This window comes from Anoplopoma fimbria, chromosome 3 (genome assembly GCF_027596085.1).
Source record: "Anoplopoma fimbria isolate UVic2021 breed Golden Eagle Sablefish chromosome 3, Afim_UVic_2022, whole genome shotgun sequence".
Classification (NCBI taxonomy): Eukaryota; Metazoa; Chordata; class Actinopteri; order Perciformes; family Anoplopomatidae; genus Anoplopoma; species Anoplopoma fimbria.
The window spans coordinates 3,811,608-3,835,524 of record NC_072451.1 but is presented as its reverse complement, the minus strand read 5'-3'; the positions used below and the strand labels follow the sequence as shown (position 1 = coordinate 3,835,524).

The 23,917-nt window shown below is 39.6% G+C and overlaps 2 protein-coding genes across 2 annotated transcripts in view; one reads left to right on the top strand and one right to left on the bottom strand.

Moving 5' to 3' along the window:
• The window catches only part of dnaaf11 (dynein axonemal assembly factor 11), a 34,290-nt gene that overhangs the window by 2,747 nt on the left and 7,626 nt on the right, over nt 1-23,917 (top strand). The window contains exons 4-11 of the mRNA XM_054596397.1: nt 659-831; nt 980-1,185; nt 2,285-2,461; nt 15,641-15,718; nt 17,237-17,302; nt 17,922-17,991; nt 19,869-19,964; nt 20,920-21,020. Of these exons, the coding sequence (XP_054452372.1) occupies nt 659-831; nt 980-1,185; nt 2,285-2,461; nt 15,641-15,718; nt 17,237-17,302; nt 17,922-17,991; nt 19,869-19,964; nt 20,920-21,020 (967 nt within the window). The remainder of the gene's footprint in view (nt 1-658; nt 832-979; nt 1,186-2,284; nt 2,462-15,640; nt 15,719-17,236; nt 17,303-17,921; nt 17,992-19,868; nt 19,965-20,919; nt 21,021-23,917) is intronic.
• Nucleotides 7,630-13,775, bottom strand: LOC129089057 (uncharacterized). Its single transcript, XM_054596393.1, has 12 exons — nt 13,677-13,775; nt 11,954-12,238; nt 10,987-11,170; nt 10,590-10,824; nt 10,233-10,506; nt 9,970-10,150; nt 9,792-9,868; nt 9,517-9,697; nt 9,176-9,424; nt 8,309-8,480; nt 8,092-8,216; nt 7,630-7,992 (listed from the first exon to the last, which is right to left on the bottom strand). Exons 2-12 carry the CDS (start codon nt 12,227-12,229, stop codon nt 7,760-7,762), a joined length of 2,187 nt encoding a protein of 728 aa, XP_054452368.1. The 5' UTR covers nt 12,230-12,238; nt 13,677-13,775; the 3' UTR covers nt 7,630-7,759.

Genomic DNA, 23,917 nt, shown 5'->3' with positions numbered 1-23,917 from the left:
CCCTCTGTTAATTATTTGGTTAATTAATAATGTCGATCTAGGGGGACTTCTTCACACGTCTTGTTTTCTTAAATCCAAACACATTAAATATAATATAATGTGTTTATATATGTGTGTGTGTGTCTGTGTGTGTGTTTATATGTGTGTGTGTCTGTGTGTGTGTGTTTGTGTGGTGTCTGTGTGTGTGTTTATATATGTGTGTGTGTGTGTTTATATGTGTGTGTGTTTATATGTGTATGTGTGTGTGTGTGTGTGTGTGTGTTATATATGTATGTGTTTGTGTGTGTGTGTTTATGTGTGTGTGTATGTGTGTGTGTGTTTATGTGTGTGTGTGTTATATATGTGTGTGTGTGTGTGTTTATATATGTGTGTGTCTATGTGTTGATATATATGTGTGTGTGTGTGTGTGTGTGTTTATATGTGTGTGTGTGTGTGTGTGTGTTTGTGTGGTGTCTATGTGTGTTTATATATGTGTGTGTGTGTGTGTGTGTGTGTGTGTGTGTGTGTTTATATGTGTGTGTGTGTGTGTGTGTGTGTGTGTGTGTGTGTGTGTGTGTGTGTTTATATATATGTGTATGTGTGTGTGTGTGTGTGTGTGTGTGTGTGTGTGTGTGTGTGTGTGTGTGTGTGTGTGTGTGTGTGTGCGTCCTGTCTCCAGGCTGTGAGAGCCTCCAGAAGTTGGACCTGACGGTGAACTTCGTTGGCCGTCTGAGCAGCGTTGAGTCTCTGCAGCTCAACGTCCTCCTCACAGAGCTCTTCCTGGTGGGGAACCCCTGCTCACAGTTTGATGGATACCGACAGTACGTGGTGGCCGCGCTGCCACAACTCAAGGTAACTTTACACCAAACTGAATAACTGAACTGAGTTTAAACTCACAGAATAATAATAATAACATTAAAATCACAAAGTTAACTGGCACGAAAATGAAATAAGACAATAAAAGCGTAATTATCCTTTAAATAACCGAGTCTGTCCTCAGTGGCTGGACGGGACGGAGATCAGCCGCTCGGAGAGGATTCGGGCCTCTCATGGACTGGAGGAGGTGAGGAGGCGAGTGAGGGAGCAGGAGGAGGAGTACCTGAAGAGGAGAGCCACGGAGAGGGAGGAGGCGCTGAGGGAGAAAGGAGGCGAGGAGAGGAAACCAGGCTTCGATGGCCGCTGGTACACTGACATCAACAACACCACGTGAGTACGAGCATCGCCACTTCCTGTCTGGGAGTTTGAAAGACTCAGACATCAGAAAGGGTCTAAACAGGGAAGTTATCCTGTTGCATTCTGGGAAATGTAGGCTCTAAGGGTGCATTCCACACTACCGTACTATTTATTTAGTGTGTATTAAAACATAGTATGTCAAAAAAAAAACAGGATGTTCTACTGCATCAGGTCACATTTTCCAGTTTTCTTACCCACAATCCTTAGCAGAGCCGAAGCTGCAGTACGTATTGAAGTGCACTATAAATAACATAACAAACATATCAGTACCACAGAAGTATACATCATTACAAGTACAACTAATATATTTGAGATGATACTTTGGGAAAGTAAACAAAAAATATATATTGTTTTGGAAACTTCTAACGTTTACAAAATGTTGAGATGATTCTGTCACAATTTAGCTGTAAAATCTGATGAAAAGAGAAAGTTTAATAGAAATAAATGCAAAAAGATTTAAAGAAAAAACACCAAGAGGACAGACAGAAGAAGGAAAGAGGATAAGAACTCTTTTTCAGGTAAAGTCAGAGCTTTACTCAGTTATATCACAGATTATTGTGTCATTGAGCTGAAAAAATGATTTTTTTTAGAATCCAAAAGTTCGAAACTTACTTCCCTCGAGGATCTAAGGATACAGGATGTAAGGGAGTAGGAAGTCTCAGAAATGGAAATATATTTAAGTAATCTTAGTATTTGATTTTATTCAACTGCCCCATAACGGACAAACTGGTCCTAGTTAAATTAAACCATACTGACCTTTAATTTAATTTAATTTAATTTAAATTTTTATTTTTAATTATTATAATTATTGTTATTGTTATTATTTAGTTGAGTTTTTTGTGTCTTTCTCAACTATATTTGTGTTTATGCTGGGACAACATTCCAAGAAAATGTATAATGGATTAATTATTGAATATGTGTTGATTTCAATATTTTTTCTGCGTTTTTGTTAAAATAAAGTGGGGAAAAAAACCACAGACTGACCTGTAAAGATGAGAGTTAAATCTTCATCATAATCTCTGATTGAAGTTGTTAAAGTCACTGATTTTCTTTTTTTTCCCCGTCTCTGCAGCCCAGCAGCTTCGGTGGAGAACAAGGAGAACCAGGAGATGGAGGAGAACCTGGAGAACCCCGACCTGGAAGAGGAGCGTCGGGAGAAGGAGTTCTGGCACACGCCATGTTCGTTCACGCCCGAATCCCGTCTGGAGGCCCACCGCCACCTGGAGGAGAAGAAGAAGAAGAAGGAGAAGTGAGTGCTCAACGTTTTCAGTTTTCATCCCTTTTTAAAAGGGTCTCAAAATGTTGTCTCAAAATTCATCCACACGTACTGTCACCGTGGCTCTGCCCACCGTTGCCCCGAGCAACCAAACAAAAAACTACATATGAAATAACAGAGAAAAACTTTCTTTGATGTTTACAAAAAATCCTTCTTTATCCCTCGGCTACAATCAAAATGTTTCACAATGTATCAAAGACTGAAGCGGAGTTTTGTAGTTTCACATCTTGGACACTGGATGTCTCTACAACACCAGCTGATCCTCCCTCTGAGGCTGACTCAGGATCAGTTTCAACAGAGCCAATCGGTTTTCAGATACGCACTGATCGTTATCTGCTGACGCATACGCCTCAGGGCCAAAAGTATGTGGACGGTCGAGGGAGGTCCAAGGGAATGCATGCTGGTGTCTCCTGGCTGAAGCTCATGTTTTGTCTTTATGCCGTCTTCTGGGGAATATGTGGAGTAGAAAGAAAGAATCTTGAATTCTTACTCGTCTGAATGGTTGAAGCAAAATTTAACCAATTCTATTTATATAGAGGATGAATTTAACTTTATATTATTCTGATTAAAAGGTTTCATAATGAATGCCTTTTTAAACATTTGGTTGCTTTCAATCACATGTAAGTCCGGCCTCTTTGTCAAACTGCCTCTCGTTTCAAACTGGCTGTTAACGAGCTGGCAAAGTTTTTATCTAATTAATTTTCCCACCGTGCCATTTATCAACGCTCAGCCTCGAGGTGACACTCTCGTCTAGGTGTTAATGTGTGTGTGTGTGTGTGTGTGTGTGTTGCACATGACGCTCACACACTTCCTGCCTCTCTCTCTGTCACTACTCTGATATCAGCTGTGAGAACCGACTGCAGTTTTGTTCACAATTGCGCATCAACCGTCTGAAGGTCTGATTTTAGAATCTAGAATTTAGAATTTAGAAGATAATACTGATTATATTACAGCACAAACACGGCCATGAAGTTTTGGATCTGAGTGCAATATATTTACATATATATATTATTATTTATATATATATATTATTATATGTATATATTATATATATATATATATATATTATATATATATATATTATTATATATATATATTATTATTTATATATATTATATATATATATAATTATATATATATTATTATTTATATATATATATATTATTATATGTATATATGCTGTATATTGTGTTTGCTCAATCCAATCTCCACCTCCATTTTTTATTAATTTATATCTCATAAAAAAAAATGTGCCTTGTTTTGTAACAGAATTTGGGTTTTTTTATAGGATTTTAATAAAAAATATAAAAAAAATATTGAATGAGATGAATGTTTAAGATCTTTAGGATCACCTAGTTTCATCTTTAAACACCTGCAGCTCCACTCGTTGTTTTTTTTAGTGATGAATCTGTTCCACTTGTTTGTTTTTCTATCCAAGAAAAAAAAACGCTTTTGTGTTCCTCCTCTGACCCGCGGACACCCAGCGCTGACTCACAGCATTTAGTTTTCATAACACCTCGAGGCACAGAGTCCGTGAATATCTGAGCTGCGTATGACGAATACTGAAATATCCTGCTATGTGAGGGCCCTGAAGGCAACTCATTTATCATATGAGATGAATGTATGGATCAATGCTTCATCCAATGTCTGTTTTTTTCACAATTAATTCATCCAGAGTCCTTTCTTAAAATGGAATGGCACAAAAACTCACTATCTTTTAACAATTAACCGTCCTTTGTGTTGATAAGAAGTCAGATATCACCGCCGGGTATTTGAAGAAACACAATGTGATGGCTGTGAAGCCAACCGGCTAATCCACATTACAGAAACATCCCAGGCCTGCATGCTGTCCAAGCATAAAATCAGGGCGCTGTGGTGTTGCCATTTTTATTGTCTCCCTGCACACCCGGCTGTCAGAGCGCTGCTGACGTGATGCATGCAGTCGTGCACTCACTGGATTGTCAGGAAAGATGAATTTTCCTGCTCCAGAGGTGGATTCTGCGATAAGGTCAGCCAGGAGACACTTCTCTGTTTTAATGGCTGCTCCGTTCCTCTGAAAGGAGCGATGACACGGGACGAGCAGCAGATCCAACCTGCAAAAAAGAAAAACTGAGCAGAAGCTTTGAGGTTGAGGGAAACTGACGGATGATTAATGGGTGCAGTTATTGATGTGCATGGATGAGATCGGACGGGTGGAGGTTTGAAAGGACAGGAGATAACATGAGGTATGTTGTTGAATGTTTAAACCAGGCGGCAACCTTCTGATCTGTGAAGTGAAGCCAATGCTTCCTGTGTTAAAGCTGCATTCTCTCTACTGTCCATCAGGGGGCGACTCCTCTGGTTGTATAGAAGTCTATGAGAAAATGACTCTACTTCTCTCTTGATTTATTCCCTCAGTAAACATTGTAAACATGAGTTTATGGTCTCAATCTCTAGTTTCAAGTCTTCTTCAATACAGCATGATGTTCATTTAGTAAATGATGCTCCATTTAGAGTCAAACAGACCATAAAGCAGGGGATGCTTCAGGGCGGGGCTACACACTGATTGACAGGTCGACACCAGAGACGTATGCGGAGTCTCTACGTCACTTCCTGTTCACTGGCTGCAAAAAAACATGTTGACAGCTGTAATCCAAGATGGTGACGGCGAAATAGCTGAACTCAAAGCTTCATAAAGTCCACAAACCAATGAATGACGTCCAGATAACTACGTCTACTTCTTGTATACAGTCTATGGTTACATGTTCGGCGATTCTTGCAGGATAAAGTCACGTTGATCTCGGTCCTAATGTGCTTGACTTTGCCAGTGTGCAGTTTATCACCTCAAAACACCACCAAACCGAGCCTCTACAGAAAGAGTTCTCTGGAACGTGAAAGTCCCTCTCTTCAGTAATCGTAGTCCTGGAGGATTAAGACTTCAGAGTTGTACATGGCTAACTGAAAGCTGTCTGAACGGATCGCCCTCAGCTCTGGACTCAAACCAACAGTGATGCTTGTCACCACCGATGTCTCCATGACTCAGCGGTTTGATAGACGCCCTGTCACACCACCTCCTGGGACATAAAAAGAGGAGTTACGGAACAGTTTTTATGGAGCAGAGAGCCACACTGTGACCTTGACGAGTCCACAGTACGCTGCTGTTTGAACCAGGAGGAAGAGTGATGGAGGTCTGATATTTCATAATGGATACCTGCCCTCCGTCTAACCCTGAATCATCCCCAACACACATTATCAGCCTAATGGTTGCAATTATTTCTTTTTGGTAAAAATGGAGTCCAATCGAGATCCGGTGTCCATCATTTAGGAGTCCATTAAATCCAACTGGCTGCTAAGAGAGTGAGTCACAGATGGGAGAACAGCTTCAGAGCTTCTTGTGTTAAATCCTGTGTGGATTGACACTCTATTTGATGAAAGAACAACCTTCTTTCTGAAGATATTCCCTCTTTTGGTGTTTTGATGACGATTGTGGTGAAGAGCGCTGTCTAACACGTCACTCTAATATCTCCATTTTGGATTTGCTAAGGCATTAGCAAATGCTTCACATCATTTTAACCGTCATTAAACCATTTAGTAAGCCCTTTAAATCGTCACTTGTCCAATTTTCCAAATCACCAGCCACAGTGTGTTGTTAGCAAACTGTTTTCAAACTTCCTGACACTATTAAGTATCCTGATATAAGTAATCACAAAGATCCTTCAGAATAAGACCCAAGTTGTACCAAATGTTTTCAGAACAAAAGGTGATTTGTGCCTCTTTTAATGGTTCCTTTAGGAATAAATAGAACCTGTTTGTTTGGATTAAAAGTGAAACTCAGAATGACTTAACGGAGCATCGCCGAGGGAAAAAATCCACCATTGTTGGGTCACAATTTAGTTTTCGGTGCAGCTTGTAAAACAAAGAAACAGAAGATAACGTCTTTGCATCCCAAAAACTGATTAAGTTAAATGGTGAATTTGGGCTTTATGGTATCATTTGAAAGATACAGCACTGAGAAAAATGAACTGAATATGTTAATGGGTCGGGACAAAAACAGAAGAAGGAAGAAGATTCTGTCGTCCTGCCTCCCTCCCTGTCTGTCTGACTGTCACATGGTCGACCTCAGTGGTGTAATGGACCCATTAAACCAGGAAGTGTTAGTGCCTCGTCTGACCACTTAAACTCACCACAGTCTCTCTTCTCTAACAAAAAAACGTGACCTTAACATCATTGAGTTCAGCAGAGTGAAGGCTCGTCCAACACGCTGTCACACTCCTCCTCCTCTCTTAATGCCGACGGACGGCTGCAGAGAGGTTGATGGCCGACCCTCCGCAGAGCGCTAAACACTCACCCGCCGACTCCTTCGTCTGCTGCTCAGCGGGCTTAATAGACGGACGGATGCATTTTGTCTGTCACACGGCCTGCTACATGTGGCTGATAGAGCAACTGATGCACAGCAGCTGGTGAAGAGAATACTGTAAATCATTTGTCTTTAGAGGAGCTGGTCTGTAGGAAAATACACTAAATCTGAGGGATGGACTTTTATGATCCTACAGTTTATAATCACCAGACGTTTAAAAATAGAATCACGATTCAAGATCTAGGTCACTCTTATTATCATTGTAGGCATTTAATCGAATTACGTTTCCCGAGACCTGCAGCAAGAGAACAAGATAAAAACACTTAATAGAAGAAAATCAATTGATGCCTTCAACATAAAAGATAGCAGCAATTTGACGCATTCACTTCCTCGAATTAAGCTGTCCATTGGAAGTGGATGTAGTTATCGAGATGTCACCTGTTGATTTGTGGACGTTATGAAGCCTCGAACTCGGAGATATGGCCGTCGCCATCTTGTTGTTTTTTTTGCAACAAGTGAACAAAAGTGTTACTTGTCCGTATGACGTTATTTTGAGTGATGTTAGCAAACCCTTAAATTATTTTCACACTCAACACGTAAAATGATGAAGGCACTTGCAAATGACAATGTAGTACAAAACGTAAACCTTCTTTGGTGTTTAATTTTTAACTCTTTACTGCGCAAATAAACACAAATATTCCACGAGAAAATATGCTTTGTGTTTGTTGTGAACACATCGTAATGTTATATTTATATAGAGCCCAAAACAATTATGAAGAAATGAGAATTATTGTACTTTCTTCCAAATTACTTTTTATAAAATATAAAAAAACAACAATTGTAAATGTGATACTGTACATAGATACATATTTTAGCTGTAAGGGCGTCTGATCCGTACTGGTCATACTGGCTTCGTCAGCTGGTTCTGGTGCTCTTTAGGACGGCACGCATTCCTTCGTGGGTTCTTCTCCGGACACACCGGGACTTTCCTGTTCCGACTGGTCAGTATTTTGGAACACATGGTGGGAAAACACTTCCTCCTGTGAGGGCCTCTCACACTGGGACGGCAGCTCGTTGGGGATGGGGATCGTCTTCAACAAGTCAACGAACGGAGTGGGGTCCTCGAACACCTCCTCAAAGACGAGCTTCATCAGTTCATCCACGTAGTCTGAAAAAATATAGCATAAAAATAGGCTTCCTTCATTATTTATATCTTAAATGTCATTCAAATTTGATGTTCATTATATTTAAATATTTTACCACTTACTGTATGTAGGCTTTGTTTTAACGGGCTCTGGTAGGAGTTCTCCCTTCTTTGACTTGGAGCCCGATGTTCCTGTAGACGTTGCTTTCTCTGCATTTTCATTATAGTGCATCACCGCAAGGTACAACCTACAATAATAGAATCAACCATACATTCATTTTTTACACTTATTAGTCACTCTGTTATAAGAGGTTACAGAATCCATTATCAGGTGTTTTACCTGCACAACATTCCCATGAAAGGGAAAACGGCATTCTTGGGTGTGAAACGCTGGATCACGCTGTGGAAGTCCTCCAGAGAAGGTGTCCTGTAGTGGTGACTCAGCTTCTCCACGTTTTTGACGACTCTCTGGTTGACCAGGACTTTCTCCACTTTGTGGAGTGCAACTGACCCTTTAGTACCATTACAACAAATAAAAAAATAAAAAATTCCAGCAGAGAGAGTTGGAGTGATAGATGTTTTTGAATCATAGTTGAGTACACAGTGGCTGAGACATCATGCATCAGCTTCTGTGAAGACAGCTGTGTACCATCATGCACCTGGGTGAGTTATGACAACGACAAACCCTGGTTCACAGCTAAGAGACGCTAAACGATAACACTCAGACACTTCAACAGCAGCTCTCAGCAAGTGACTAAAAGCATAACCCCCCCCCCCCCCCCCCCCACTCCATGACTCACTGATTGAGTTTTCCTGTCGCTTTGACAATGTCGACTCTCTATATTCTGGAGAGGGACGTTTAAAAGACATTGTGTTAACGTCTCTCCACGATAAAGAGAGGCTCGTTAAAAAACAGTTTGAAAGACAAATCAGCCGTTGACATTTTCAACACCTCATTGGAGACATTAAAACCTACACCTTCATATACGTCCCCCCCAAAAAACAATGATCCCAGGACTAAACGACCACAGACCCTTCACACTGACCTGTGGTTATGATATTTTTAAGTATGTCTTTATATTATTGCACTGTTTTGATTGTTTTGCACCAGATCACCAATTCAGATCTTTGTATGTAAGAACTTACTTGGCACTAAACCATTTCTGATTCTGTAAAGAGAAGAAAAAGGGATTCTTTGTTGACATACCTGGTTGGAGCCATTTACTTGGACCCCTGGACGATTGGTTTGGATGTTCACATTTGGGGAAGATGGGGTCTTCATGCACATGCACATTTTGCATGTGGTTGATCTGTGACGTCCACTTGGCCACCTTCTCCGGCCCCGATGTAGAAGAGCTGGCTGTCCAGTAGACGTGTTGTTTGATGTTGGGCAGCCACCTCTTCAACACCTCGCAGTCCTTGTCTTTGGAGAGTGTGCTTAGTTTCTTGGACAAACCTGTTTGGAAGCACACATGCTGTACTGTTACAGTAACGCATGTCGACGAGCCACGCTGTTTATCATGGGATGCACAGGGGCTGAACATTTACCTTTCTCAAAGTGCCGCGCGTCATAGAACTGAGGGATCTTTCGTTCCCTCAGAAACTTCTGGATCTGTGAATCACAATCTGTAACAATGTAGTCCACGGCCAAACCGTTTGACCCCAGAACACCCAGGCACCGGGTCAGCCCCTCCTTCTCCATGTGGTACCTACCAGCCACTTCATCGCTCTGGTGAAGGGTAGACCGAAATGCAAAGATATAAACAAACTGAAGCGTGTTTCAACGTGTTGCAGGCCTAAATACCTAAAAACTGTAAACACACCTGAACAAGCTGGAGGTCCACGATGGTGTTGCTCTCCAGGTGCATCAGCGTGTAGCTGCCGTACTTTGCTGTGAGCCCTTAAGAAAGCAAAACAGAGAAGGTAGCAAAGCTATTAAGCACAATATGAATGTATAAGTTGTATGCTTTTAAAAAACGGTTTATAAGAGTATTGGCTTACCTGGTAAATCTGCTCGCATATCTCCGCCCACTGACACCGCCCCCCCTTGGTGGTGTAGCCGCTGCAGAAGGTTATACTGATCAGACTTCCATTTGTGGACAATAGCGGGCTCCAGGAAGCTCCTAGCATGCCTCCTGAAGGTGTCGTACTGGAACATCTGGAGCTGCATGGCCTTGCATATCTATGAAACGAGAAACGAGAAAAAAAGGTTGAAGAAAATGTCCACTGTCATTTTCACACGATGTGAGTGGAGACAGCGATACCTTTTCCAGTTGGGTGAAGGATCCACCGGTGAAGTACGTGGCTGCTGACAGCTGAAGGTTGCCAACGGGGGTGCTCCCAACGACGGGCTGACTGTGCCACCGCCTGGAGTAATCACACGCACGGCAGAGCTGAGTGAACGCCACATAGGTACCCATCTGCCGCCGCTGGACGTCACACTTCTGTTTGCACACCGGACAGATGTCGAACAGCTCTCTGAGGCAGCGATCAAAAACGATGTATTTCGCGTCCTCGTGTGATGAACTGGACTCAAACCTAAAAACACACAAAAAAAGACAATTTTGTTTCCAACAATGCCGATAATTCATAGTAACGTGTATCAAAAATATGAAACTTACGGTATTTCTGATTCCTCTGAAACATCAGAGTCGATGGGTCCATATGTTGGGTCAAGAGGGTCTTCCTCTTCCTCTTCCACTTCCTCCTCCACTTCCTCCTCCTCCTCCTCCTCCTCCTCCTCCACTTCAACTCGAGGTCGTTTGCTTGGTCTGAAACCTTGGTCCGTCACAGATGTTGAAGACAGTGTTGTGGTTTCGGTGCCAACACTGACACAAGACATCTTTACCTGGATGGCTGAGAATGAAAGGAAATAAAATCCACCATCTAAAGATTACAACAATTTGAACTTTTTATGAAACTGTAGTAAATTGCATTTCATATACTCAACATTACAGTATTTCTACGATGGTAGCAAAAAAAAGAAATACAAAAACACATTCGATGTTTGTTTCACACCTTTGCTTCTGCGGCGGTTGCTCCTCAGAGTTCCCCAGGACAGCTGAGTGGCTACAGACACCATCTTTTTTGACGTCATTGTGCCCACTGAGGCCGTTGGAGGAGGATCTGTTTGAGTCCCTGTACTCTGCAATCGGGCTACAAATGGCAGTGGTAGGGTATCGGGATCCCGCTGTGATGTACGCTAAAAGACAGAGGAGAAATAATTAAATCAGAAACAGTCGACATCCAAAACCCTAAATAAGTCTTGTTTCCCCCGTAGGTGGAAGAGGTTTGTGTACCGCCGTTTCAATGCCTCAAGTAGCCATCTTGAAGCATACCCTGCTTTATGGTCTGTTTGACTCTAAATGGAGCATCATTTTCTAAATGAACATCATGCTGTATTGAAGAAGACTTGAAACTAGAGATTGAGACCATAAACTCATGTTTACAATGTTTACTGAGGGAATAAATCAAGAGAGAAGTAGAGTCATTTTCTCATAGACTTCTATACAAGCAGAGGAGTCGCCCCCTGATGGACACTAGAGAGAATGCAGCTTTAACACATGAAGCATCGGCTTTACTTTAGAACCAGAAGTTTCTGCCTGATGTTAACACATGTTCATAGACCCTCACAATATCCTTGTAGTACACAAACACTGTTGGGTATATAGATCGTCCTCCACTTAACAAATTCACGTTTTTCATCTTTTGCTGTTATGAGTATTTATTAAAGGAGAACAGAGGATTAGAACCGGCAGAAGAACAGCTAGAAAGTTGGTCAAAATGGAATATTTGTTTTTGTCACCGTCCCAAAAATCATTTTAACTCTCTAAAGTCAGGAAACCATCAAATATACAAAATACTTTTACTTTGTTATACTAATTTATAGTGTTTTTTTCTTCATAAAAACACACAAATCTTGTCATTAGCACTTTTAACGATGTTGACGTTGTTTTAAACATTACAAATAATAAATCATACTCACAGGCTGTGATCCCGAACCGCTACGTGGACCCAACAAACTGGGAACCGAACCCTCTTTAAGCAGCAGGCGCTTGGAGAACCCGGTGGTGTACTGGGCCCAGTTCTCGAAGCAGTCCTCGGTGAAATGCCGCGAACACAGCAGCAGGTTGGCGTTGTACTGCACGGGGACGGGCTTAAAGATGAACTCCACCCACTCGTTCCTCACGTCCTCTTCCTTCGGGAGTCCATACAGAGGACACTTGACCTCGCAGAGCAGGACACAGCGTCTCCTCGACATGATGCGACTCTAGGAAGTATCATCATGCAAATGTGTACTTAGTGACATCACTACTTTAAGGAAGTGAGAGCAAGAATTTAAAGGAGCCGTTTCAGGGAGAGCAGCAGCAGAGTTTCTGTGGGGGAGGGTAACTCCTTTATGGGCGAGGACTTTAACACTTTGCAGACCTTTTACTTTTACAGAACCAGTCAAAAGTTTGGACACACCTTCTCATTCAACTACTTTGAAGAATCTAAAATATAAAACATATTCTGGTTTGTTGAGCATTTGTTTGTTTACCACATAATTCCATATGTGTTCCTTCATAGTTTGGATGTCTTCAATATTAATCTACAATGTAGAAAAAAATAAAAATACAAATAAAGAAAAAACATTGAATGAGAAGGTGTGTCCAAACTTTTGACTGGTACTGTAAATATATATAAAGGGAAGGTAAAAAGGAAAAGCATGATAGGTCCTCTTTAACTTCTTCTCCAAACCACACTCACTCTCTTAAGGGAACATGTGTTTTAAGACATTAGAAATAAAAAAGGACATTAATTCACATAAAGTAGATTATTGTTATGTTAAATGTTTTAAAACTTTAAAATAGTGAAAGCATTGGTGTGTGTGTCCCATAACTTCTTCTCTAAACCACACTCACTCTCTTATAGGAACATGTGTTTTATGGTTTAAGACATTAGAAATAAAAAAGGACATTAATTCACATAAAGTGGGTTATTTTTTGCAAACTACTTCACATTTAAAATGTTTTAAAACAGTGAAAGCATTGGTGTGTGTGTCCCACGGACTTCAGGCTTTAACACTTTGCAGACCTTTTACATGTAAATATATATAAAGGGAAGGTAAAAAGACGAAAAGCATGAAAGGTCCTCTTTAACTTCTTCTCTAAACCACACTCACTCTCTTAAGGGAACATGTGTTTTATGGTTTAAGACATTAGAAATAAAAAAGGACATTAATTCACATAAAGTGGGTTATTTTTTGCAAACTACTTCCCATGTTAAATGTTTTAAAACTTTAAAACAGTGAAAGCATTGGTGTGAACATGTGTTTTATGGTTTAAGACATTAGAAATAAAATATATACATTAATTCACATAAAGTGGGTTATTTTTTGCAAACTACTTCCCATGTTAAATGTTTTAAATATATATATTTGTGTGTGAAAGCATTGGTGTGTGTGTTGCTTTATATATATGTATATATGTATATATATATATGTGTGTGTGTGTGTGTCCCACAGTGAAACCCTCTTCTCCTAGTCTTTCCAGTCACATGACATATGAGGGCAAAACAATAAACCAACATGGCTGCTCCCAGTGCTCCCCATACTCAACATGCTTCCTCCTTTTCAAGCCTCTGATGTTTGCATCACCTCTCAAATGGATAATAAAATAAATATATGAATATATGAGATCAAAATGCAGGTTTATAGATGCACTTACCGGATCAATAACTCGTTAAACGGTGTTACAGCAGAGACACAAACGAGCTGCAGTGTTTTAGTGTCCGAGCTGCAGCAGCAACACTGAGTCTGCAGTGCGGCTGCGTGAGAGCAGGGACCGTCTGCAAAGTGCAACCAGGAGAACCTATCAATACCAGAAACATAATCAATAACTGCACTGGAATACAGTGTAGTGTAACCTAAATCACTTCATAAATCAAAAGGCTCCTCCTGGTTATAATACAACAGTTATTACACAGAAATGTGCTTTTAATTAATTATGGTCAATTTTTGTTTGAAGAAAATACTCAATTAATTCACTGTTATGAAGTGTAGCATGACCGTAATCACTTCATATATCAATGGGCTCATCCTTGTTATGCTTCAACAGTTATTACACAAAATGTGCTTTTAATTAATTATGGGGAGTTTTTTATGACTATTAAATAACTTCACTGTAATACAGTGTTATTACACAAAAATGTGCTTTTAATTAATTATGGTCAATTTTTGTGAAGAAAATACTCAATTAATTCACTAATAATGTGCTTTTAATTTTATGGGGAATTAATTCACTGTAATAAAGTGTGCGTAATGGCAAAAATGATGTTATTATAGAAAAATGTGCTTTTAATTAATTATGGGGAGTTTTTTAATAGAGAGAATATTAAATAACTTCACTGTTATGAAGTGTAGTGTAACCTAAATCACTTCATAAATCAAAAGAAATATGTGAAAATACTCAATTAATTCACTGTTATGAAGTGTAGCATGGCAAACATGATGTTATTATAGAAATATGTGCTTTTAATTAATTATGGGGAGTTTTTATTTGATAAAGATATTCAATAAATTCACTGTAATAAAGTGTAACATGACCGTAATCACTTCATATATCAATGGGCTCCTCCTGGTTATAATACAACAGTTATAACACAAAAATGTGCTTTTAATTAATTATGGGGAGTTTTTTAATAGAGAGACTATTAAATAACTTCACTGTAATAAAGTGTAACATGACCAAAATCCCTTTTATTATCAATGGGTTCCATGTTGTTATACAACAACAGTAATAAAGGGAAGGTAAAAACTGTAATAAAGTGTAACATGACCGTAATCACTTCATATGTCAATAGGCTCATCCTGGTTATGCTTCAACAGTTATTACACAAAAATGTGCTTTTAATTAATTATGGTGAATTTTCTAATAGAGAGAATATTCAATTAATTCACTGTAATAAAGTGTAGGGTGAGCAAAATCACTTCATAAATCAATGGGCTCCTCTTGGTTATAATACAATAGTTATTACACAAAAATGTGCTTTTAATTAATTATGGTAAATTTTTGTTTTAAAAAAATACTCAATTAATTCACTGTTATGAAGTGTAGCATGGCAAAAATGTCGTCATACAACAATGAGCTCCATGTTGTTATATAACAACAGTTATTATAGAAAAATGTGCTTTTAATTAATTATGGGGAGTTTAATTTGATAAAAATATTCAATAAATTCACTGTTTTAAAGTGTAGCATGACCAAAATCCCTTTTATTATCAATGGGCTCCTCCTGGTTAACAGTTATTATAGAAAAATGTGCTTTTAATTAAATATGGTGATTTTTTATTTGAAAGAATATTACATAACTTCACTGTTTTAAAGTGTAGCATGACCAAAATCGCTTCATATATCAATGGGCTCTTCCTTGTTTTACTACAATGCTTTAAGAATTGCACATTATGTCTTTATGAACCCTTCTGGATCAGAAGTGTCTCTCTCCTTCACCCCAAAGACCTCATAACTCTGCTACTGTCATCTGTCAGTCCACGCCTTTTTACACACACACACACACACACACACACACACACACACACACACACACACACACACACACACACACACACACACACACACACACACACACACACACACACACACACACTCATGCTTTTGCTGTTTCCCTGCAGGGAGAAGGAGAAGAAGCCGAAGGCCCCGAGGACGCTGATCACTGCTGATGGACGAGTCATGAACGCCAACGAGCCGAAGTAAAACACCGAAACATTTAATATCATAAGAGTTTAATTTTAGTTTAAAACATTCAATAAATGAACAACCATCACGAACAGAATGTGAAGAGTTCACAGTGATGTTAGTTAGTAGTTCCAGTCTTTTCATAGATTTGGCCATAACTCCAGTCTGTTGTGACTTCATTCACTTACCAGTAACAACAGAGTATTTTTACACTGTTGTATTAGAACGTTTACTGCAGGAGAGTTTTTTTTACAGCGTTGTGTTAGTACTTTTACTGCAGCAGAGTATTTTTACAGCGTGGTATTTGTGCTTTTACTGTAACAGTATTTCCATAGTGTGGTTTTAGTTCTTTTTTAGTTTTTTTTTTTACGGTGTGTTATTAGTACTTTTACTGTAGCAGAGTATTTATACACAGTGGTATTACCACTTTTACTGTAACAGAGTATTTTTACACTGTGGTATTTATACTTTTACTGTGGCAGAGTATTTATACACAGTGGTATTAGTACTGTGACTGAATCGGAGTATTTTTACACAGTGGTAGCCGTACTTTTACTCTAACAGAGTTTTTTTTACCACTTTTACTGTAACAGTGATTTTTACAGCGAGGTATTATTACAGTCATTGTAACAAAGTATTTTCATACTGTGGTATTAGTACCTTAACTCTTAGAAAGTTTTTTTCTACAGTGTACTTTTACTCTTACAGAGGTTTTTTTTACAGTGTAGTATTAGTACTTTTACTGTAACAGAGTATTTTTACACAGTGTTACATACGTTTACTCTTACAGAGTTTTTTGTACACCGTGGTATAACTGTAACACAGTATGTTTACACTGTGGTATTAGTACTTTTTCTGTAACAGAGTATTTTCACCCAGTGGTATCCGTTCTTTCACTCTGACAGTTTTTTATTTACACCGTGGTATTAGTACTCTTACTTCAGTAGTACCAGTAGTACCAGCTGTGATTGACTGAGAGGGAAATGGACCAAATCCACTCGTCTGCAGCAGCGAACTCGTCTGCAGAAAAGCAACATGATCGCTTCTCATTCTGTCCAGAAACACAAAAAAAACATCAAATCAAACGCTTCAATTTAGTTTTTCAGGTAAAAACAATAAAATAATGAAAAAATATAACTGATACAGTTTCCGTTCACAGTCCTTCACAACTGTAATGTGTTTTCTCGATTACTTCCTCTCGTGGTGGAACTAACGGCCACCAGGTCGCCATGTGATTGCTTTATTAGCGTCCTTCAGCTTGTGATATTGGCTGTGATGATAGCCTTCAGGTTCCCCCCCCCCCCCCCCCACAGTCTCCCTCCATTATCCAGAGGTTTATATCCAGAGCGAGGCCACGAGGTCGAGGCCTTAACACACATTTCATTTTGTGATCAGGAACGTGTCCTTTATGTGATTTATCCCTCCACCATAACGGTCAAAACATCACGTCTCTAATGTTATTTCTTACCATTGTTTCTACTTCTGCTCGTAGTTGAAGTGTTTTGAAGTTTCATTATGCGTGTATTCTACAGACTGGACTTCTCTCTGACTGAAGATGAAGAAAGCAACATGATTGTGTTAAACCTGGAAGTGTACAGGTACGAACACAGTGAGCCCTAAACTCTCAACAGCTCCATTTATTATGTGGTTTTTAAGAGATATTTGGATTAATTCCTCAGTTTATCGTTAACCATCACAGTGTTAAATAAAGTTTTACTGACGATCGTTATCCTCCAATATTCAGTAAAATATGAGATCAGGACATAATTTATGCTTTCTAGTCTCTGATCTCTGATAATGTTACATTGTAAACAACCAATCTGTGTGTAAACTAACAGGAGGAGAGCTAGTAACGTTAGCAGCACCCCTAACGGCTAACAAACGGAGGTTCAGTTCAGTTACTTTATGATGCGTTCAGGCTCTGTTCAGTGAAAATGAGTATTGGGTGAAGGTAAATTATAACGTTATCATGTGTTCAATGTAATCTGTAAAATGTAGTGTTGGTGATAAACTGGAATAAATCCAGTAGTTTGAAGGAGATGTTTTCACATTAATATACGAAAGATATTAGAGATGAATTATGATGTTTAACTTCCTAACACTAGCTCTAAGATTATAATACATCATTAATTGATATTTTATTTCCTTATTATTTAAAAAAAAATGTATGAAGAAAAAAACCAATGACTATAAACTGACCTCCACCTCCCCTCACAGACACATGGACACCTCCCTAATCGACGTGGACATCCAGCCGACGTACGCCAGAGTCAAAGTCAAAGGAAAGGTACGCTATGGAGATTCTATATATATATATATATATATATATATATATATATATATATATATATCCTTCACCTTAATCTTCCCTCCTTTTTTGTCTTAAATCTCAGTTTTCCACATGCATCTCCATGTTTTTCTCACTCTGCTTCCTAATATAAGCTTGTCAGCAGTACGTAGTGACTCGTGTTTACAGGCTGCAGTGAGTTCATGGAGACGATAATCGCTGCTGAGTCGGGTGCAGAGGAGAAGTGTGATGGATGAAGAGTCAGATTTAGAGCAAATAAAAGGCTGCTAGAAGCTGCTGAATCATCACACGTGTTCCTGACACCTCTGATACGTTTATGGAGGGAGTTTATTACACCTGCTTCCAAGTCATTTCCCGGCTGTGAACTTCAGCCAAAGATGACCTGTTTCCTGTCAAAAGTGCAAAGATTCAGTGACAGCAGACGTTGAGTTAGAGTTTATTTTGTGTCAGGTGTTAATTTCCCGCTCTGCATGAGATCTGCTGGAGTCTGACTGAGCTTTATTGTGAAGGGAGGCTCAGTTCTGCATGTCGTCGCCAACACAGTTAACCTCCGGGGTCAACACTCTGTAGATTCACGACTCAAACTGTGTGTACGCACAAACACAGAAATATACAAGAGCATTCTTCAGCTGTTGCTATGCACAGATGTGGCCGTTAATAGCATCTATTCCACCAGTTCATCACATGTACATTTAAAGCTACAGTGTGCAGGTATTGCTACGAATAAATGAGACAAACCTGACTTATAAACGGCTCATTCTAAGCTAACGGAAACAAAAAACAGTCTGAGATTCAGGTGATTATACACTCATGAAAACATGAATATTATATTCCCGTGATTCATTTTTAGAGCTCATGTTGGGACAGACTTTACAAAACAGTTCAGGATAAAATGAAACATCCATTAACAAGGAGATGATGGCTCAAATGTCAATAAAATAGCTTTTTTTGGGGGTCTATATTAAGCTTTTAAATGTGCCATTTGATTGATATTGTGCAGAATGCTGCAGAGTAAACAAAACAACGTATTTTATTTTTTAATTTCTTCTTCACATATAACCTGCAGCTGCTTCTTTAAAATTGTGTTTATGCTCGTTTTATAGAGGAAATAGCGTACGCGTGCTTTATGTGCGTTCGCCATGTTCTCCTCAGCAGCATGGAGAAAATGTGTGGAGAGTTTTTAATCTCCCACCAACAGACCACATCGACCTTTAAAGCCTGATTAAACAGCTGTTTACACCACACATGTAATCTTATTATTTTTTATTCGGTGTTCTGCCCACTGAGTCCTGAATGGATCCACTTCAGGCTGTTACCGTATTTATGGATGATTGTTTTATGCCAGGGGGTCAGCCTGATTGGACCGGTGGGGTGATTTACGTAGAGATACATCAACTCAGGCCCTTTAAATTCCTTTAAATATGAAGTCATTTAGAGAAGCGAGGGGGGATAGACTGCAGGAGTCCTCATATATATCAGGTCTCATCTGCAGCAGCAGAGGAGATAACAGACAGAGTTTTCCCTTCTCCTCTTCCTGCTGTTTGCACGGTTTCCCCAGAAATTCACCCCTCAGAATCAAATAAAAGTAGATTGAAAAATGAAAAAAGTCTTTCATTATATGCACATTAATCCTCCCACGTGGATAATTTTGGCTTCATAGGATTTCGCTCGTGTGATTGATAGCCACTGTTCTCAGCCGGAGCTATTCTGGTCACTCTCCACACGTCGTTTCTGGAAAGTGTACCTATAAAAAGGCCCCACTAATGATTAAAGTCATTTGACACACTGGGACGGCGGCGGTGCCAGATCAGCGCATTAATCTTGCTAATTAAAGTTATGAATAATTTACTCTGCAGATATTTCAGATGGTCCTGCCGGCAGAAGTGAAGCCCGACAGCTCGACAGCTCAGAGGTCCCAAACCACGGGACACCTGGTCCTCACCATGCCCAGGGTACGTACGGTACCAGAGTCCCTTTAGAAAACTTCTAATTTTACTGCAGCAGGGTCTGACAGTCTTCCCCGCTCAGTCCTGGACTGGTCTCTGCTGGATCTGGGTCTGTCCACGGTGGACTGGTCTCTGCTGGAGTCTGAGCTGAAGGAGTTTCTGGTGAACCTGCATGATTTCATCTGGTTTCTCCAGAATCCGACCCGGTGGCTCCGATGACGAGCTTTAAGAATAACTTTATAGAAACAGACGATCTTCTCTTTGATGGTCTGGTTTACTGATGGAGGTCATATAGAGGATCAGGACTAAACTGAGACTGATCCAGAACCAGTTAAAAGTTCCTCACTGTGACTATAAGTACGGAAGCTACGTGGCAAATAAATCAACATTGACTTTCACACAGGACATGAACAGTGGTCACCTGGGTGAAAGTCCTGTGTTTGTTTGACTCAACTTTACTTTCTCTACGTCACCTGTCTCTGCTCACCATTACGTGGATTACATATGAATGAATTAAGTGGGTTATATATGAATTATAGAGCAATTATTTCCGTAGGTAAAGCTGCAAACATTGTATGAAAACAGCCTGGTTCGAGTCCAGGTGGGGACATTTCTTAAATCTGTTCCTCACACAACCAAACTTGATGATTTTCTTTGAAGAAAAACTTTAAAGATCTCATTAACGGCGTTAAATTTTGACTTCAGGCCGTTGGTGGTTTTTGTGTGATTGGGATCGGCCATTTTGTACTCTGAGGTTTAATGAAGGAGCTATTTATGGCGTCTATAAAGAGACACCGGTGCTGATACTGCAGAGTCAGAGCTGCTACTAATAATCCTCCATATGGCCTCCAATACATCCGGCACCAGAGCGCCAATAAAAGGCTCACAAATGAGAGTGTGGAAGCTGTTAGCAGAGACTGTGACTAAAAACACATTTTCCTCCTCGAATGTGTCTGTTTAGGCTGAAGGTGAAATCAAAGTGACAAAGACCGACCCACGTCCGCCAAGACCGCCGCGTCAGACCAGATGCAGCAGCAGCAGCTCGCCTGGGGACAATAAAAGGTAAAGATAATCTCTGCAGCTGCAAACCTGATGATACAGACGTCCTCATAATGTGTGGACAGGAAGGACAATTAGAATGTTGACTTCATCAACCCCTCATGCTCAGCAGCTTAATCTCATTCCAAGCCTGTAATGATGTCACTCAAGTCTCCTGTCCCTTATGGTTACTTTCAGTCCTCATTTTACTCTCTTTATACTTTTACAATATCATATTTTTGTCAATGAAAGCAAGCAAATATAAAAACTGTCAAAAACACACATAAAACAATGAAGATAAAGACTTAAACCTAAGAAAAGCAATCTATGTCTTCCAGTTAAACAATCTAAAGTGCTATTGTTTCACATCATAAGTACATTCCCTCCTTTTTCTTTCACGCAATTGAATGTTTCTTCTTAACTCTAATGTAATTTGCTTACATTTTAACCTGGAGATCCTGAGCGGGACTTGTCCTGGTCTTGATACTTTCAGATGTTGGACATCACTTGGTCTTGCCCTGCCTTGGTGGACTTGTCCCAACCCCTATAAGTCTTGGTCTTGTCTTGGTCTCAATCGTTCTGGTCTTGGAAAGGACTTGGTCTCGCCCACCTTGGTGGATCCCTCAAAGTCTTATTCTCCTCCTGGTCTAGATACTATTTAGTCTTGAACATGACATGGTCTCGCCCATCTTGTTGGACTTGGTCTCAACCCCTATAAGTCTTATTCTCCTCCTGGTGTAGATAGTCCCTAGTCTTGATCATGACTTGGTCTCGCCCTGCCTTGGTGGACTTAGTCTCAACCCCTCAAAGACTAGGTCTTGTCCAGGTCTCGGTACCTTCTGGTCTTGGACATGACTTGGTCTGGGTTTAGGTGATCTTTACTATAACACTGGCCAATAGTGTCTTTATTCTATAGACATTAAGACATTGTAAAAATCTACATTTACTTCGTAAAGATAAGTTAAAGCAAAAACTTCGAACTGAACTGAACGATGAAGCGAGCTGACTAACAGTATCAGTATCATGTGAATGAAAACAGCCTAACTTTTTTCTTTTTATGTAAAATATACGGTTCATTCTCAAATAGAAAGTGTGAACACAAAATCCCACTACCCTAAAAGCAACTAGAGGGCACTGTTATTCAGATCCACTCCAAAATGTAATGGGTTCTTCCTAGGACCATGTTTCTACCTTCCACTAAGTTTCATGAACATCGGGCTTGTAGTTTTCCTGTAACGCTGCTGACAAACAGACAACAAACCCAACTGAAAACAGTAAGAATGGATAATGTCCCTTTTTTTTTCCGGTAAAGAGACCTTAAAACTCCCGGTACATACTCTTAAACTGAGATACTTGAAAGTTGTAAAGTGCTGTTGTATTTCTGGTAGTATAAGTAGATAAAAATGTGATATAATTGAGGCATAAAGAGCGACTAGCAGACAGCCGATTGGTCTGTGTGTTTGTATGAAGTGTTGGTCTCGGGTTAGCGGTGCCGTTAGTCTTTGTTTGGCCTTGAGTTGAATGTACGCTCATTAAAATGCCTCAGGCTTATCAGGTCCCTGTTGTCCTAATTACAGATGCCTGTTGAATATGAAACACTCGGCTTGAATCGCTGTGTATCAGCCGCGTTGATGATAGCGCTCTCCCCGGCGAAATGACCACAGACTGGCCACTGATAACCTTGACCAGAGCTGGAGGAAGATACTCTCACTCACTATCTCACATGCAGTTAAAGATTATTAGCTTCAGGCATTCAGGCTCTAGCTGCTGTGATTGATTTTTTTGGGGGGATGAGGCTTCATATCTATTCTTGAATGTGACCCGTATCCCAGTGCGGGAACTGGGTCCCAGTATGGGACGTATGGGGAAGTTCTGCTTCACTGCTAAACAAAACACAAAGCTTTCAGCGACATTTAAATTGTTTTCTGGTATTCTTTTCATCCTTGTTCACAGCTCTACATCCAAACACAGCTCAAAATAATAGCTGCATTCAGGTCACGTGCCTCTTATCTTAATTTTCAATAGCAGTTATACTGTGAATCCAAGAAAAAAAAAAAAAAAAAACAGATCAGAGTCACACAAAAGGGGGAAAAATAAGTGTTTCTGTGTTCAATTTGTGTTTAAATCAACAGGAGGAGAGCTAGTAACTTTAGCAGCACCGCTAACGGCTAACGAATGGAGGTTCAGTTCAGTTACATTTTGATGCATTCAGGCTCTGTTAGTGAAAATGAGTATTGTCTGAAGGTAAATTATAACGTTATCATGATGTGTTCACATGAAATCTAGTAAAATGTAGCGTTGGTGATAAACTAGAATAAATCCAGTAGTTTGAAGGAGATGTTTTCACATTCATATAAAATAGATATTAGAGATGAATTATGAGCTGTTTCACTTCCTAACACTAGCTCTAAGCAGATTATAATACATCATTAAAACTACTAATGAGTAGATCTGTTTTAATCAATACAAATACAATCTTTTATTTCCTTATCATTTGAATAAGGTGTTTTTATGAAGGAAAAAATGACACTATAAACGAACAAAACAAAGTAAAAGTATAACATTTAGAATTTTGACGGTTTACTGACTTCATGATTTTTTGGACAGTGATAAAAATAAATAGTCTGGATCCTTGTAGAGCAGCTGCTATAATCAAACAACAAAGGGATCTGTATCTGACAATATGGATCATCAATAATCTGCATTAGTATCCGCAGCAAAACAATGTGATCAGGTATCTGTAAAAGTTATATAGATATTTGTTAGATATTTGCTGCTTTTTTCTTTTACGCTGATCCGATCCGTTGAGTTTTATGATCCGTTGCACCAGAACTCAACACTACAGAATATCTACAGTCCCTCTTCAGAGCAGCTTCACCTCTCAATGACTCCACATTAGTCCACGGTGCTGTTTGACTGAA